General features: G+C 42.0%; 1 protein-coding gene across 1 annotated transcript in view; it reads right to left on the reverse strand.

The window, feature by feature from the left end:
- SLC28A2 (solute carrier family 28 member 2) overlaps positions 1 to 18,466 on the reverse strand; it is a 143,712-nt gene that overhangs the window by 66,482 nt on the left and 58,764 nt on the right. Inside the window, exons 7-13 of the mRNA XM_073579367.1 lie at positions 14,379 to 14,492; positions 14,060 to 14,137; positions 7,569 to 7,649; positions 5,872 to 5,952; positions 5,648 to 5,773; positions 4,973 to 5,103; positions 1,732 to 1,900 (exon numbers count right to left, since the gene is read on the reverse strand). Coding sequence (XP_073435468.1) covers positions 1,732 to 1,900; positions 4,973 to 5,103; positions 5,648 to 5,773; positions 5,872 to 5,952; positions 7,569 to 7,649; positions 14,060 to 14,137; positions 14,379 to 14,492 — 780 coding nt within the window. The remainder of the gene's footprint in view (positions 1 to 1,731; positions 1,901 to 4,972; positions 5,104 to 5,647; positions 5,774 to 5,871; positions 5,953 to 7,568; positions 7,650 to 14,059; positions 14,138 to 14,378; positions 14,493 to 18,466) is intronic.

Raw genomic sequence — 18,466 nt, forward strand, 5'->3', positions numbered from 1 at the left:
CATTTCAGCCTATTGGTTCAGCCTCCACAACAGTCATGGTCTCTTATGTGGCCCCTTGGGAAAATTAATCTTCCACCTCTGCTCTATTATATATAACACTATGTTATGTATAGTGCTGTACATTTTTCATCCTCAGATGTGCTCCAGAGCACCTGTGTGTTACTCACATGATCCATCACATGATCTATTAAAGGTGATCATGTGACATGTCACATGATAGATAGGGTACCTGGGGGGTGCCCTAGGCCCTGGCTACTTTTAAACCACCCTTGATTGCTGGCGACATATTTTTTGCTCAGGCATCGACATTTGTTGGACCCACCGAGAATTGACCTTTCACATCAAAACATCATAAGTGATCATCAACATCATAAATCATCATAAATCAACATCATAAATCATACTCCAAACAGTGCCAACTGAAATGCCTAATTCATGAGCTATAACAATAACTTTGACCCAACCATCTTCCAAAATCACGGCCTCTACTTTACAGCACATTTCCTTTGAATATGCTTTGTCAGGTTGCGCTGAACGGGAGTCATCTTCAACTGATTCCTTACCCTTTTTAGGTATGTGCACACGTTACGGATTTTGATGCATTTCTGCAGCGTTTTTGGACCCGCGGAATCCCCTCAAATCTGCACTGCAGAGAATGTTAGTGAATGGGAAATGCAAAAACGCTGTGTACATGCTGCGGAAAATTCTGTGCGGAATCGCAGCGTTTTATTTTTCGCAGCATGTCAATTGTTTTTGCGGATCCACAGTTGCGGTTTCCATTCTGGCACATAAAAATAATCAATCTCTCTCTTTCTCTCATGGTTTTCTGTAATCCTCTTTTCTTCTTTGTAAGGAATTTAATCACAGAATGAAGCTCCAAATCCCTCATTTTTCTTTGTAGAGTCGCACTGTACTGCACTTTCCTTCCTGTGACTTCCAATGCTTTCATTAGACTGTACTTCTTTTTAAAACTAAGAGAAGATGCTGGCCTAGATAATTTATTGAACACCCCTTGTATCCTTTTTTACAAAGCTCTCAGAGAATGGGAACAGCATATAATGGTATAGATAATTTTGATACTCAAGCAGGGAGCATGATTTAGACAAATATAGGCCATATCAAGATAAAAATTACAAAAAAATGGGAGTATTATGGTTGATCGAATAGCTTCGGATAAGAGCTTATCCGAATAGCAATAGCGCTTACTGAATAGCTGAATCAGTAACCTGGATACTTGGAGCGCTCCCGATAATCAACTGTTCGGCTCTGCAGCTGCATGTGACGCGGCTGTGTGACAGTCACAACACATGCATGGAGAGCCCAACACACAGGATCAACCCTAGTAAGTATGTTACAATGGGTTACAGAACAGACAGGCCCAAATGCATCTGCACTAATCCAGGGTGCAGCGGACCCAAGTAAAAATGGCAGCTGCACAGGTGCATAAATACCGAATGAAACAGCCAGCCTACAATGAGGGATTGGCCGTGTGGTACACCAGTGCAGAAAAAATAATCCGCATAAGTATGTTACAATGGACTTCTAAATAATGTTCTATAAAGTCAGCCTATCTTCACAATCCATGAACTATTTTGCAAAGTTTTATTAAACGAAAAAAAAGTTGGGATACACTGTAGAGATAAAAGTTTTATGGCTAAATAGTGAATAGCACTTAGAAACATTGACTATCATTTTAAAACTACAAAATTTAACACAGTGTTATTTTCTCACCTGTAATGTGAGTTGTGGATAGTTCACCATTCCCCCCAACCAGGAGAAAGCAGCATTAATAAATGAAAGTAAGGCCATGAATGCGATTAAATTGGCTGCAATGTTTGCTACTAGACCCACAGAGGTAGAGGCACCATTGCTGGCAGCTTCCAATACAGTTTTTTCTTCCCTTAAGGTGCAAAGAAACATACAAAAATCATTGGAAGTCAAACATGATAGTTCAAATAAGATTATGTATATGTGCCTGTTATATTGTGTATTTTTAATTTATCTATATGTAGACCACGATTCATCAAAGATTTAACCTCAAAAAGTGGTGTGAGAGAATTGAAAAGTCGCAAAATGTCGGCCTAACACAGAGTTGAACCAAAATGTTTCCCCTTCACCGTTTTCACTCTAGTTTTTTTTTCAGCTCTGCCCAAATGGGCAGAGTTGGGGTGCAGCTGAGCTGTGACGCTACAGCTTGTCTGATTCATGGTGAGCTGCAGCTTTTCCCATGTCAGAAAATCTCACTGCAGTCCTTGAATGGAATGAGATTTCCGGTGTGACGCTCAGAGGTGCACAACAGTCATACGATGTTCCATAAAGTTGTGTTACTTCATAGTGTAAGTTCTTCAATTTCTGAAGAAAAATGTGAAAAATCTGTTTTCACATAACGCCCACTTCCGAACCCAAAATATTGGATTAACAAGCTAGTAAAGATTAGCCATTTGTAGAAGGGATTACATGGAGTTTTGCGTGCAGCTGTACTACGATAACGCTAGAATTTAATATAACGCAGTGCCATGCTATATAAGGTGCTGTATGAAGGAGATAATCTGCTTATTAGCAAAGGTTACAATACAGTAACATTGTTGCATTCTTTATCAAATTGGATGCACTATGGTGTAAATCTCTATTTTCCTTTATACGTGCCTTATTGCAGCTTTGGGCAAGCTGGACCTGTAATACAGTGATTCTAAAGGAACCACATGGCAACATGCAGAGTCCCAACAGGTCCCCAATACAGACAAATAGGGACTGTGTGTGCCACTATTTACAGTCATGGCCAAAAGTTTTGAGAATGACACAAATATTATATTTTCACATGATCTGCTGCCCTCTGGTTTTTATGTGTGTGTTTGTCAGATGTTTTTATCACATACAGAAATATAATTGCAATCATATTATGAGTAGCAAAAGGTTATATTGACTGTTAGAATGAGTTAATGCAGCAAGTCAATATTTGCAGTGTTGACCCTTCTTCTTCAGGACCTCAGCAATCCTCCCTGGAATGCTCTCAATCAACTTCTGGATCAAATCCTGACTGACAGCAGTCCATTCTTGCAAAATCAATGCTTTTATTTTGTCTGAATTTGAAGGTTTTTGTTTGTCCACCCGTCTCTTGATGATTGACCACAAGTTCTCAATGGGATTAAGATCTGGGGAGTTTCCAGGCGATGGTCCCAAAATCTCTATGTTTTGTTCCCTGAGCCATTTAGTTATCACCTTTGCTTTATGGCAAGGTGCTCCATCATGTTGAAAAAGGCATTGTTGATCGCCAAACTGCTCTTGGACGGTTGGGAGAAGTTGCTCTTGGAGGACATTCTGGTACCATTCTTTATTCATGGCTGTGTTTTTAGGCAAGACTGAGAGAGAGCCCATTCCCTTGGCTGAGAAGCAACCCCACACATGAATGGTTTCAGGATGCTTGACAGTTGGCATGAGACAAGACTGGTGGTAGCGCTCACCTGCTCTTCTCCGAATAAGCCGTTTTCCAGATGTCCCAAACAATCGAAAAGGGGATTCATCAGAGAAAATGACTTTACCCCAGTCCTCAGCAGTCCACTCCCTGTACCTCTTGCAGAATATCAGTCTGTCCGTGACATTTTTCCTGGAGTGAAGTGGCTTCTTTGCTGCCCTCCTTGAGACCAGGCCTTGCTCCAAGAGTCTCCGCCTCACAGTGCATGCAGATGCACTCACACCTGCCTGCTGCCATTCCTGAGCAAGCTCTGCACTGCTGGTAGCCCGATCCCGCAGCTGAAACACTTTTAAGAGACGGTCCTGGCGCTTGCTGGTCTTTCTTGGGCGCCCTGGAGCCTTTTTGGCAACAAGGGAACCTCTCTCCTTGAAGTTCTTGATGATGCGATAGATTGTTGACTGAGGTGCAATCTTTCTAGCTGCGATACTCTTCCCTGTTAGGCCATTTTTGTGCAGTGCAATGATGACTGCACGTGTTTTTTTAGAGATAACCATGGTTAACAGAAGAGAAACAATGATGCCAAGCACCAGCCTCCTTTTAAAGTGTCCAGTGGTGTCATTCTTACTTAATCATGACAGATTGATCTCCAGCCCTGTCCTCATCAACACCCACACCTGTGTTAATGGAGCAATCACTGAAACGATGTTAGCTGGTCCTTTTAAGGCAGGGCTGCAATAATGTTGAAATGTGTTTTGGGGGATAAAGTTCATTTTCTAGGCAAATATTGACTTTGCAAGTAGTTGCTGTTAAGCTGATCACTCTTTATAACTTTCTGGAGTATATGCAAATTGCCATTAGAAAAAATGAAGCAGTAGACTTTGTAAAAATTAATATTTGTGTCATTATCAAAACTTTTGGCCATGACTGTAGATGACATGCAAATAGTCACATTTTCTGTATGAACTTCAATGTACAACATACTGATACACAGAACTGCAAAAGTTTTAGGTAGGTGTGAAAGAGATACTGCAAAGTAAAAAATGCTTTCAAAGAGAGGTGTTAATAGTTTATTTTTACTAATTAACAAATTTCAAGAGGAATGAACCAAAGAAAATTCTAAATTACGTCAATATTTGATGTGAGCACTTAAAAACAGCATCAAAGCATCAATTCTTCTAGATACCCTTGTACACACTTTTGAATGAACTCGACAGGGAGGTTGTTCCAATTATCTTGGAGAACGAACAACAGATTTTCAGTGGTTATAGGCATGTGCAGATCCTTCTGTTTCTCTATGTTATCCTACACAGACTTGGTGATGTTGAGCTCATCCACATAGCTTACATCACATCATTGATTCTCTCTGGTAATACATGAAGAGACCGAAGAATTTGCACAAGCCTATATTTACAAATGATCTGTGGTTCATTTTCCAAGATGCTTGGAACAACCTCCTTGTTGAATTATTTTAAAAGAAAAAAATATTTATATACCTAAAATGTGTGCTCAGTACTATATACTTTAATACTTTAATAACTTACTATAAAATACTAAATTTACCCTTTTTCTATCCTGACACCATCCTGGCTTTTGAACTTTGATTCTTCTGTTTCAGGATAAACCAACTTGGAAAGTGCAAGAGCGCAAGGAGCCGCCATGACAGAGGCCGCAATAAGTGAGGATGGATCAATCTGAAATAATAATTTACGTGTATTCAAGATGTTTCATTTATTTCTCTTTATATTTTTCATCCTCAAAAGTGAATACTCATTTCTTCAGACATTGTGAAATACTACCCCTGTCTGTTCCCAAAATTGGACAATGGATGGTGCAAGGAAAGAGTATGCCCAAACTCTGCCCCCTGCAGTCAAGGAAGTGTACTACCTGAGGAAAGTTGTCACCTTGCCTACTGGATGTTGTCCTGCATGCATATAATCTGTTCTAAAGATGTAAATGTTTAGTTTTTCTGCAACAGGTATTATCAGAAGTCTTTACCCCAGTTCGGTACAGCAATGTATGGTGCTATAGATAATGATGTCTTTACCTACTGATATCTATAAGCTGTGAATGTATAACCTTGACAGAAAGACTTTGCTCTTTTTGTTTTCTCTCCATTCCACCTTATCCTCTCCTTCTTTGTAATTAACACACTTATGTACCAATACTTATGTAACCATCCAAATGCAAAAATTAAGTAAACTGTAAGAAAAAGAAGAGAAGTGTGAATATTCTCACCCCAAATGAGATGTATGCACCCATCACACTGCCAGCAATTGTTCCAAAGCCCCCAGTCATTACAGCATGGATTTCAGATTTTGTCATGTCTGGTAAGTAGGGGCGAATAAGCAATGGAGCTTCTGTCTATGAATGCAGATGAGGAAAAACAACAGATGTTATTGTCTTAATAAGTTTACAACACTAGTCTAGAGATCGGTAGCAATAGTGCTTCTTGTTCTTACCTGTCCAACAAAAATATTGCCAGCCACGCTCAATGTTTCTGTAGCTGTGGTTCCCATTGTTACTTGCATGAGCCAGGAAATCTAAAAAATACATAGATGGTTTCTGCAAAATTTAGAATGTGTTACTTCTTACTGATAAAGAATTTGATAATTTTGTCTTCTATTTCTTAGCATCTAATTTCCTAAGATTTGTGTATGGTGTCATCAGAGACTTAGGTGCAAGTCTTTGTCGGCAATCCATCCGATTTCATAAAAGAAGCTATGATGAACACAATCCTATTTCTTACATCAGAATGATGACTACACAGTGGAACCGGGGTATAGTCTCTCCATTTGGCGAAAGAAAGGTTCAGTCATCAGAGAGGACAAGGTATCTTAATTATGAGAAGTGTGAACCTGCTAAATCTACAGTTGCTTCAGAACAGGCTTAAGGCCCCTTTACATTTAGCGATGCACCAGCGATCCGACCCGGTCAGGATCGCTGGTGCATCGCTAAATGATCGCTAGTGAGCTGTCACACAGGCAGACCTCACAATGATGCAGCAGCAACGCAGCGCACGATATTCACCTTTCACACAGCGATCCTGACGTCCTCCCGCCCACCTCCACGCGTTGCTCGTAGGCACCAGCTGGAAGCCCAGCAGGAAGCGCCCGACGAGAAATGGAGCCGGACATTCTCGCGCGATCAGCGATGGACAGCGGGGGAGCCGGTTGGAGGTAAGTATCACACATAGCGATATCGCTAACGATATCGCTATAACGTCACAAAATCGGTGACGTTATAGCGATATCGCTAGCGATATCACTATGTGTAAAACCCCCTTTAGACAAGTTTTCTTAGAATCTTGATTCCATCTGATTACCACTTGAGACCAGATGGTGTATGTACATTTTCCTTTGTAAGGTGGATTGCTTCATGGTTGTTTGTTTATTTATCAACCTTCATTTGGATCAATAGGAGGGAACAAATTTCAAAAGTTTGCCAACATCTCTTTTTTTCATCCTTCATCTACATCCTCTCTCGTCACTGAGTTGAAGTTGATAGACTTATAACTTTTTCCAACTATATTAACAATGAATCTACACTCCTCAACATTGAAATTGCAATACCAAGAAGGAAAAGTCGTGCAGTTATGTAAAACACAGAATCGATAGCACAGCCATTTTCCCAAGGTGTTACATGAGCCGTTTTTCAGCATGACATCATCAGGCCTAATGTTGCTTGTGCTACTTTGAGCAGCCTGTGTGGCCTACACATGCTACCATGCTTCCGGATGTCTTTCTCATTGAGCATATCTGGGACGTCATTTGTCGACAATTGCAAAGGGACTGCCAGCAGCAGATCTTGATGATCCAAGCGCATTCAGCGTGGCAAAGTATTTCTCAGATAACCATTAATAACTTCCCTGATAGTATTGCAAGGCGTGCAAGGACATGTATTTCTGCATGTGGCGCTCATACTCTATAATGAATAATGAAATGTTTTGATAATGTTGTACCCATTTTGTTCATCATTTGTATATCATTAACACTCCATAATTCCATGACTTTTCCTTCTTAATGTTGCAATTCTAATGTTGAGGAGTGCATGTCATATTTTCTGAAACTCAGAATGTCACAAATGAATATTTACTTTATAATATTTTATTGCCAGATATTAAATTAATTATTTAGAAACATAAATACAAGGAACTTACCTTAAGAATTACATACTGCATTAGTCCAATATAGTAAAGGACTGACATTACACAGCTAAAAAACACGACAATGGGAAGAGCCTGTAAGAAACCATACACAGAAGTCACTTCTTACATTATTTAGTATGAAATCTGTAATACACATTTTTAAATAATTCTGATATTTTTGCCAAGATGCATAAACAACAATTTCATTAAATCAACCTATTTACGATAACTGTGTATAGTCTGATATTTCCAAAGATGACAATACATACAGTATACCGTACTCGAGATTAAGCTGTAGGTTGTATTTTCAATGTACATTTATGGGAACCCACAGAAATCTCCACATTCCCTAAAAAATTATATATAATAGTTATACATTAGTATTTAATTGTTGACACTAAAATTTTCTTTATCTTGCACAATGGCTGAGATGTTAACTAAATGAAGAATTGGCATTACAGGTTCATCAGACCCTTTTACATGGATCGTAATCGGACAAATTAACTCTTATATGAGTAAACAAGCCACTGATTAACTGATAACAGACAAGATCTTGTTTGTTATTGATCATCACTTTAAAGCAAAACTGCCAGCAGTTTTGGCTGATATAAGATAAGGCCACCGCCTTTCCTAGCATATCCACAGCATTCTATAATGCTATAGATAAGCCCCCAATCCGAACTGAAAGATAAGAAAAATAACATTATACTCACCTGCGGGGAGGTCCGGTCCAGTGGGTGTTGCGGGTCCTGGTCTGGCGCCTCCCATCTTCTTGCAATGCCGCCCTCCTGCTTGTCTCACAGGCTCCCTGGCATAGCGTTCCTGCGCAGGCGTACTTATCTGCCCTGTTGAGGGCAGACCAAATTACTGCAGTGTGCAGGCGCTCGGCCTTTCTGACCTTTCCCAGAGCCTGCACACTGCGGTACTTTGGTCTGTCCTCAACAGGTCAGAGAAGTACGCCTGCGCAGGAGCCATGAAGCAAGCAGGAGGACGGCGATTATAAGAAGATGGGAGGCACTGGACCCGGACCTGCGACACCCATCTGACCAGACCGCCCCCGGCTGAGTATAATAAAAGTTATTTTTCTTATCTTTCAGGTCGGATCAGGGGCTTATCTACAGCATTATAGAAAGCTGTAGATAAGCCCTGAAAGGCTGTTGCTGTATCTTACATCAAGTGGTGACAGGTTCGCATTAAGGTTAGGACTACACGGCGAGTTTAGCTGCATCATAGATCGCATGGCCAAACCTTGCTAAGTGACATTGCAACATCATAGCATAATGAAGGTGAATGAGGTCACATTGCGACCATGGGATGTAAGTTCCAAAGGGACTGCAATGCAACCTCATTTACTTTCATTACCCTATGATGGGGCAGCAGCCCACTGCGATCTTTGGCAACGCAACCAATGGTGTGGCCAAAGCCGCCATGTAGCCCCAATCTTATGCTGTCCTAGAGCTGGCCATTTAATCAATATGTGGAGCATATTGATTAATCATCACTCCTGAGAGATGGTGCACAAGTAGTCTCCTACCCTAAGTAATATAGAAGAAGACCCTGGCACTATAATACAATTGATTTTGTTTTTATCATCAAATCCAAAGAAAATATTATATAATGGTTTGGTCATGCACTCTGACTTACTGCATGGAGAAAACTGCAATGGAATAGGTTACAGAGAGGAGAGAAAGTTGGTGCTGGTTGGAAGGTGAGTATCCCGCTGTGTATAAGTCAGTTTGTGTCTTGCAACACTTCTGAACATACTGATATAAGAAGAACCTCTAAGTTCAGCTAAACTAAAATATGTAACAAACTGTGAACGTTTGTTAAATTATTGCTATCTGCTATATGCATGTTCCAACATTGTAAACGGTAACTAATAAGTGATCTCTCCACTCACTATAACACATGGTATGTAGCCAGCGTCGGACTGGAGCACCTTGGGCCCACCAGAGAAAATCATTCTTGGTGCCCACTATGTAGCTACATGGAAATAAATTCAAGACCACCAATTGTGTGGTAAAACACAATAATATCAGAGTATAATATAAGGTAGTACACGTCTTAATTATGTAGCAGGGGTTGGGGTAGCCTCCTCATAGATATATAATGTAGCCCCCTCATAGAATATAAAGTAGCCCACTCATAGAATATAATGTAGCCTCCCTCATGGAATATAATGCAGACCCCCTTATGGAATATAATGTAGGCCCCCTCATAGAATATAATGCAGCCCCCTCATAGAATATAGTGCAGGCCCCCTCATAGGGTATAATGCAGCACCCCACAAAATATAATGCAACCATCTCATAAGGTATAATGCAGCCCCCCAAAGAATATAATGTAGCACCCTCATAGGGTATAATGCAGCCCCCCTCATATAGTATAATGATTCCCCTCCACATAATATAATGTAGCCCCCTCAGATTATAATGCAACCCCTTCATAAGGTATAATGCAGCCCCACCATAGAATATACTGTAGCCCCCTCATAGGGCATAATGCAGCCCCCTCATTTATTTTTATTTATTTTACTCATTTATATAACACCATTAATTTCACAGCACTTTACAGACATTATCGGCATTGTCTTCATTGGGGCTCACAATCTAGAATCCCTATCAGTATGTCTTTGGAATGTGGGAAGAAACCAAAGTACCCGGAGGAAACCCATGCACACATAGGGAGAACATACAAACTCCTTGCAGATGTTGTACTTGGAGGGATTTGAACCCAGGACCCCAATGCTGCAAGGCTGCAATGCTAACCACTGACCCACCGTGCTGCCCTCATATAGTATGATATAGCCCCCCCAGAGCATAATGTAGCCCACCTAAGAGAATAATGCAGCCCCCACACAGAATGTATTGCAGCCCCCACACAGAATATAATGTAGCCCTGTCAAAGTATAATGCAGCCCCCCTCATAGGGTATAATGCAGCCTCCTCCACCTCCATCATTGTCCTCATCACCACTTCCATCATTGCCTTTTCACCCACCACCCCTATCATTGCCCTTCCACCACCTCCATCATTGCTTTCTCCCCACCATCCCATCATTGCCCATTCCACCACTTCCATCATTGCATCCCTCCATCACCACTATCATTGTCCTTTCCACCACAACCATCATTACCTTCTCAACCCACCACCCCATCATTGCCCATTCCACCATCTCCATCATTACCTCCCCCACCATCACAACCACCATTGTCCTTTCCACACTACCAACAGTGTCATTTACACCACAACCATCATTGCTTTCTCCCCCACTACCCCCATTATTGCCTGTTCCAACACCTCCGTCATTGCCTCCCCCCACCATCACTGTCCTTTTCACCACAATCAATACAAAAAACATGGTGGGGACCACATTAGATGCGCAGTGAAGATGACTGGGTGCTACTCTGCGCCAAGAAGTGGATGTGTATAAGGAAAAGAACAGAAGCGCAGGAACCAGTGCACACTCAGCCGAAATGAAAAATACAAAAAGCTTTATTGAACATAAATGCCCTACAGACAAAAAGACATACAATATAAAAACACAATTAAAATAACAACATGCAAAGGCAGATCAGACCTGACATATTAGGTAGATATAAAATTGACAATCCTACAAAAAGTCCTCACATATGAGTAAACTGGCGTAATGTAATCTAATTTAATCCACAATCAAATGCGAAAAAGGATGATATAATAGATCAGTCTATATAAACTATAGCTACTAAATAGATGGATAAAGTGCAAAATCTCTATGCACACGTGTCCACTCCACGGTAAATCATGTATGTTACATGCAGTTCCCATCACATAGGCCCCTTAGGTAGATGATACATTAATACATATAAAAAAAAAATTCAAATAAAAATTAACACAGTGGCCCCATGTGTATATCATACCCTCAGGTCCGTCTGGTCCGACACGTGTCGCTGTTCCTCAGACAGCGACACATGTTGGACCACGTGTTCAGTAGCTATTATTACCACTATTATTTATACCCACGATTGTCAATTTTATATCTACCTAATATGTCAGGTCTGATCTGCCTTTGCATGTTGTTATTTTAATTGTGTTTTTATATTGTATGTCTTTTTGTCTGTCGGGCATTTATGTTCAATAAAGCTTTTTGTATTTTTCATTTTGGCTGAGTGTGCACTGGTTCCTGCGCTTCTGTTCTTTTCCTTATACACTTTTCACCACCCCATCATTGCTCATTCCACCACCTCCATCATTGCCTCCTCCCCCCACCACCTGTTTATCCTTTCCACCACCAACATTGCCTTCTCCACCAACCCATCACTGCTCTTTCCATCACCCACATCATTGCCAATCTCCAATACACACATCTTCAATACACACACCGCACCACATACATGCACGCAGTCAGACAGACAAACACACAGCACCACTTACCTCTCTGCATGTTCCCCGCAGTCGCAGCACATCCCGGCAACATCTTCATCGCCGGCAGCTTCATCTCTGAAACAGCCGCGTTGAATGATGACATCATCCAGCCGCGCTATGTCAGACAAGAAGTGCTGGGCAGGAAGCAGGATGGCATTGGATCCCTGCAGCTCTGCTAAAACTGCCCGCTATTAAAGTGAAATGAATACTCACTCCTCTCCACACCTATTGGTCTACTCGTCTTTTGCAGATTATCTCTAAATCAACTCGGAGGATTGGACCAAAATTCCTTCTGACATGTGCGAAAACCTCATCATAAACTACAAAAAAATCTGACCGCTGTGCTTGCCAACAAGGGCTTTGCCACCAAGCATGGGTGTACCTAGGATCAAAACTAGGGGGGGGGCGCAAGCCATTGTCATTCAGGTTGTAAAATTTTAGAACGAAAAGGGTGAATAAAACTGCTCCATACAGCATAATAAGCCGCATGCCTGTATATACATCATCACCAGCCCACTAAGCCCAGCTCCTGTATATACATCATCACCAGCCCCAGCCCACTAAGCTAAGCACCTGTATATATCATCACCAGCCCCAGCCCACTGAGCCCAGCATCACCTGTATATACATGATCACCAGGTCCAGCCCCAGCCCACTGAGCCCAGCACCACCGGTATATACATCACCAGGTCCAGCCCCAGCCTACTGAGCCCAGCACCACCTGTATATACATTACCACAGGTCCAGCCCCAGCCCACTGAGCCCAGCATCACCTGTATATACATCACCAGGTCCAGCCCCAGTTTACTGAGCCCAGCACTACCCGTATATACATCATCATCAGGTCCAACACCAACCCACTGAGCCCAGCATCACCTGTATATATATCATCACCAGGTCCAGTCTCAGCCCACTGAGCCCAGCACCACCTGTATATACATCATCACCAGGTCCACCCCCAGCTCACCGAGCCCAGCACCACCTGTATATACATCATCACCAGGTCCAGCACTAGCCCACTGAGTCCAGCACACCTGTATATACATCAGCCCAGCCACAGCCAGCCCCCAGCTCCTGTATATACATCAGCCCATCCAACCCCCAGCCCCTGTATATACATCAGCCACAGCCACCCCCAGCCCCTGTTTATATATCAGCCCCACCACAGCCAGCCCCTGTATATACATCAGCCCAGCCAGCCCCCAGACCCTGTATATACAGTACTTCAGCCACAGCCAGCCTCCAGCCACTGTATATACATCAGCCACAGCCAGCCCCCAGCCCATGTATATACATCAGCCCAGCCACAGTCAGCCCCTGTATATACATCAGCCCAGCCAGCCCCTGTATATACACTGACTGAATAGAATAACAGAAATTGCCTCAGGAGCGCGCATGTCCTAGGTGCTCCTCTGGTTGCCTGACCTGATACGTTCAGCGGCGCGCTGCAGCCAGGGGTGGGAGATGGGGAGAGCAGAGCACTTGCTCTCCACCCACAAAGAATGTCCTGATGTTCAACGTCAGGCGTTCTTAACCCCTATGTGCAGGGCACTCGGCCACTGACTCACTGATGCTTGCGAGAGTGCGTGCACCTGTAAAGCCGCTGTGCCCGAAGATTTAAAGGGCCGGCGGCAGGAAAAACAGGTGGCCTCATCATGATAGGTGCGTGCCCCTGCTTCTGGGGGGGAGCAGATCCCCCCCGCCCCACGGTGGGTACGCCCACGCCACCAAGTATTAAGACTCGTTTGCCAGAGGTGTAAAATACTTATTTCTCACTGCAAAATGCAAGTAAATTTATATAATTTATACAATTTGATATTCTGGATTTTATTTTTGATATTCTATCTCTCAATGTTAAAATTAACCTACCCTTAAAATTAAAGACTATTCATGCCTTTGTCAGTGGGCAAACTTACAAAATCAGCAAGGGATCAAATAATTATTTCCTTCAGTGTATGAGGTGCTACAGTACTTAATGTGTGCAATCTACAGAATAGACTTTATTGCACTATACAGGGTATAGTAGTACAGTGGGTCCTATGGAGTGGTGGGATTTTCACATTTTCACATAAAACAGCTTAGTGTTCTCTGTGTACAAACCTGAAAAGCAAAAACTTCTTTAATTAAGGTTTCCCCAAAAACAAAGCCTGAGCCAGCAGTTGTATAGTTCAGGAAAATCTGGAAAGTAGAGAGAGGTATGTTAATTTGGTTACTTATTGTTTATCTTCTGTTTCTCAAATTTGAATCTAAATTTAGTATTACAAAAAATCAACTATTACATATAACCAGCAAAATTACTATTTATAATAAATAAATAATAACCAGCAAAATAATTACAGATGTAAGATTAGTACTGATATTTATATAAATTCTTTAGATTAAAATATGATGAATGGAACTTTTAGTGTTGACGCAATACCTGGATTTGTTCACCAAGAAACTTAAAAGCCTGGTAACCTGGCTCAGTGCGAATAATGAAGATTCCCAAAACAAACTCTAGTCCAAGACCCCAAGATACTGCCCGCCAGGACACCTACAGAAGAGATCAATAGAATGAATATACTGCTTTTACAGTGTATGTAACAGTTAAAGGGAATCTGTGACCCCATTTTTCGAGTATCAGCTGCCGCCACAGCCATCAGGGGCTTATCTATAGCATTCTGTAATTCTGTAGATAAGCCCACGATATAACCTGAAAGATAAGAAAAATGAGTTAAATTATACTCACCCCGGGGCGGTCCGGGTCCGGTCTTGGTCCAATGGGTGTTGCGGTCCCTCCCATCTTCTAGCGGTGATGTCCTCTTCTTTGCTGCCTGTCGTGAATCCTGCTCAGGCGCACTGCTCTGCCCTGTTGAGGGCAGAGCAGATTCCTGCAGTGCGTAGGTGCAAGGAGAGGTCTGGCACCTGTGCACTGTAGTATTCTGCTCTGCCCTCAACAGGGCAGAGCAGTGCACCTGCGCAGGAGCCACGACAGGCAGCAAAGAAGGGGACATCACCGTTAGAAGATGGGAGGCGCCGGACCACAACAACCTTCGGACCAAGACCGGACCACCCCCCCCGGTGAGTATAATATAACTCATTTTTCTTATCTTTCAGGTTACATCGGGAGCTTATCTACAGCATTACAGAATGCTGTAAATCAGCCCCTGATGTTGGTGCCAGCAGCTGATACTCAAAAAATGGGGTGACAGATTCACTTTAACAGTCCCCTACATTCTTTAGCTTTAACATTTTATACTTATATATAATAAGAAAAAGAATATAAAAATGTAACAATTGACTTCATTCCTTAATTCTTAAGCTGTAGTAACATTATGCAGTCTTTCTCCAATGTTTAAGGTATAGATGATCATAGCCACCTGAAATGCATCAATGTCGCATATCATGTAACTTACAATGTTGATGCTGTTTTACCCTCTGCTGAACACTTTTAGTGAATAAAGAAAGAAGTTTGTTCACAAGTTCGATGAGCTGGATTTTCCTCTGTTTTGATAATGATTAAATACTATACAGTAAATAAATAGCACAGTGCATGAAAATAATATACCGTACTTAGTTAACACGTTTTTTGATTAAAAAAAATACGAAAGCCATCCCAACTCTTCATGGTGACCGTAACTGGGACAGTCCTGACTCTAAATTTAAAAACCTTACCATTTGTCAAGTGACATGTATGTGATTAAGGGCTGAGAAGGACTGAGCCCAACTAGTGGACACACAACCTTCAGAGTAAAGCCCAGCTCATAGAAATAGAGATTAGCATTAGCATTTTTGGAAAATTCAATTACACCCGAATAAATTCTCTCATCTATAATTTAGGACCATTGCTATGCCCTCAATATCTGAAAAAATGCTATTTATCATATATGTTTCAAGATCTGTTCACTGGCCAAGTTCAGCGTCTATCATCTCTTGTCTCCTTCAGCTTTCTACTAGACATGCAACTGTACTCTTACCCTAAACAGTGATAACATTATCAGGAGAGTAAAAGTCCATTTATATGGATCGACCAGCGGCACCATATGATAGCCAATTGGTAAACCTTTTGTCACAATCCATTTTTGGATCTGTGTCAGATCTGGATTCTCACATTAAAACTTTTTTCCTTTCAGGCCATCGGGGGTAAATATCAGTATTTCCCCCCCGTGGCCGCTGGTGTAATTACATGGCTGGTCAGTTTGCTGATGCAGGTGGTGACCACTCCCACACACCTTTAAAAGGTCACCTGGTGCATCAGCTGAGTTGGTTATACAAGTCTTTTTAGATACCAACCGCACTGAAGACAGGAGCTTTCTGGTGCAGTGGTGATTCTGCTGAATGCTGTTATCGGTTGCCTTACTCTGCTGTGCGGTGCATTGCAGCAGAGAAAGCTAAGTGTTGTTTGTCTTACCTTGTCTGTTATATTTTCCCTTGGTATTGTATTAGTGCAGCGGTGGGACCAGTATCCACACTTGCCAATTCCCTACTTAGGGATAGGTGCAGGGCAAGTGAGGGCTAAAGTATCCTGCTCGGCGACAGTTTGAAAGAAGCCATATAGGGACGTCAGGATAGACCAGGGCACAGTCTCAGGAGAGTGCAGGTGGTGTCCATTTCACCGTTCCCTATCGCAGGGCCCACCGTTGTAATTGTATCCCTGGTGTTCCCTTATTTGTTTGCATTTTGGTGACCGACCGATTTTTGGGTCGTGACACACAGGGCCAGTCACTTCGTGACACCTTTAGTGCTCAGCAGTCATTTAGTTTACACAGACAGACCAAAACAAACGATATACATTCAGTACACATAGGCTGCTATGGCTGTGCAAGTCCTATTCACACAGGACAATGCAGCTGAAAAAATTGAATTTTTGAGCTGTGTAATAGATCATTTCACCCAAAGATTGAGCGTTTATAAGAATGCTTGTTCACAATTCTTTTTCAGTGTAAATGCACCTTAACACACAATTTAGGTCAAATAAGTGGAAACAATTATCTATTTTTACTACCCTAAACATATATACCTTTATACTGTAGCTAGAGAAACATTTCAGAAGATATCCATGTATAACAGCAGTAATAAAAAATATTTTGGAAAAAGACATTTAGAAGGAAATGAGTGATTAGAGAATGACCTATTGTTCGAAGTAGGTTTTGATGCTACAGTTGTGGCCAAAAGTATTGACACCCCTGCAATTTTGTCAGATAATACTCAGTTTCTTCCTGAAAAAGATTGCAAACACAAATTCTTTGGTATGATTATCTTCATTTAATTTGTCTTAAATGAAAAAATAATTGTCCTAAAGCCAAATTGGATATAATTCCACACCAAACATAAAAAGAGGGTGGACAAAAGTATTGGCACTGTTCGAAAAATCATGTGATGCTTCTCTAATTTGTGTAATTAACAGCACCTGTAACTTACCTGTGGCACCTAACAGGTGTTGGCAATAACACTTGCAGCCAGTTGACATGGATTAAAGTTGACTCAACCTCTGTCCTGTGTCCTTGTCTGTACCACATTGAGCATGGAGAAAAGAAGACCAAAGAACTGTGAGGACTTGAGAGGCCAAATTGTGAGGAAGCATCAGCAATCTCAAGGCTACAAGTCCATCTCCAAAGACCTGAATGTTCCTGTGTCTACCGTGCGCAGTGTCATCAAGAAGTTTAAAGCCCATGGCACTGTGGCTAACCTCCCTAGATGTGGACGGAAAAGAAAAATTGACAAGAGATTTCAACGCAAGATCGTGTGGATGTTGGATAAAGAACCTCGACTAACATCCAAACAAGTTCAAGCAGCCCTGCAGTCCGAGGGTACAACAGTGTCAACCCGTACTATCCGTCGGCATCTGAATGAAAAGGGACTGTATGGTAGGAGACCCAGGAAGACCCTACTTCTTACTCCGAGACATAGAAAGCCAGGCTGGAGCTTCCCAAAACTTCCTGAAAAAGCCTAAAACGTTTTGGAAGAATGTTCTCTGGTCAGATGAGACAAAAGTAGAGCTTTTTGGGCAAAGGCATCAACATAGAGTTTACAGGAGAAAAAAAGAGGCATTCAAAGAAAAAAACACGGTCCCTACAGTCAAACATGGTGGAGGTTCCCTGATGTTTTGGGGTTGCTTTGCTGCCTCTGGCACTGGACTGCTTGACCGTGTGCATGGCATTATGAAGTCTGAAGACTACCAACAAATTTTGCAGCATAATGTAGGGCCCAGTGTGAGAAAGCTGGGTCTCCCTCAGAGGTCATGGGTCTTCCAGCAGGACAATGACCCGAAACACACTTCAAAAAGCACTAGAAAATGGTTTGAGAGAAAGCACTGGAGACTTCTAAGGTGGCCAGCAATGAGTCCAGACCTGAATCCCATAGAACACCTGTGGAGAGATCTAAAAATGGCAGTTTGGGGAAGGCACCCTTCTAATATCAGGGACCTGGAGCTGTTTGCCAAAGAAGAATGGTCTAAAATTCCAGCAGAGCATTGTAAGAAGCTCATTGATGGTTACCGGAAGTGGTTGGTTGCAGTTATTTTGGCTA

The sequence above is a fragment of the Dendrobates tinctorius genome, unplaced genomic scaffold (genome assembly GCF_039654945.1).
Source record: "Dendrobates tinctorius isolate UK_male_01 unplaced genomic scaffold, ASM3965494v1 ptg000062l, whole genome shotgun sequence".
Lineage (NCBI taxonomy): Eukaryota > Metazoa > Chordata > Amphibia > Anura > Dendrobatidae > Dendrobates > Dendrobates tinctorius.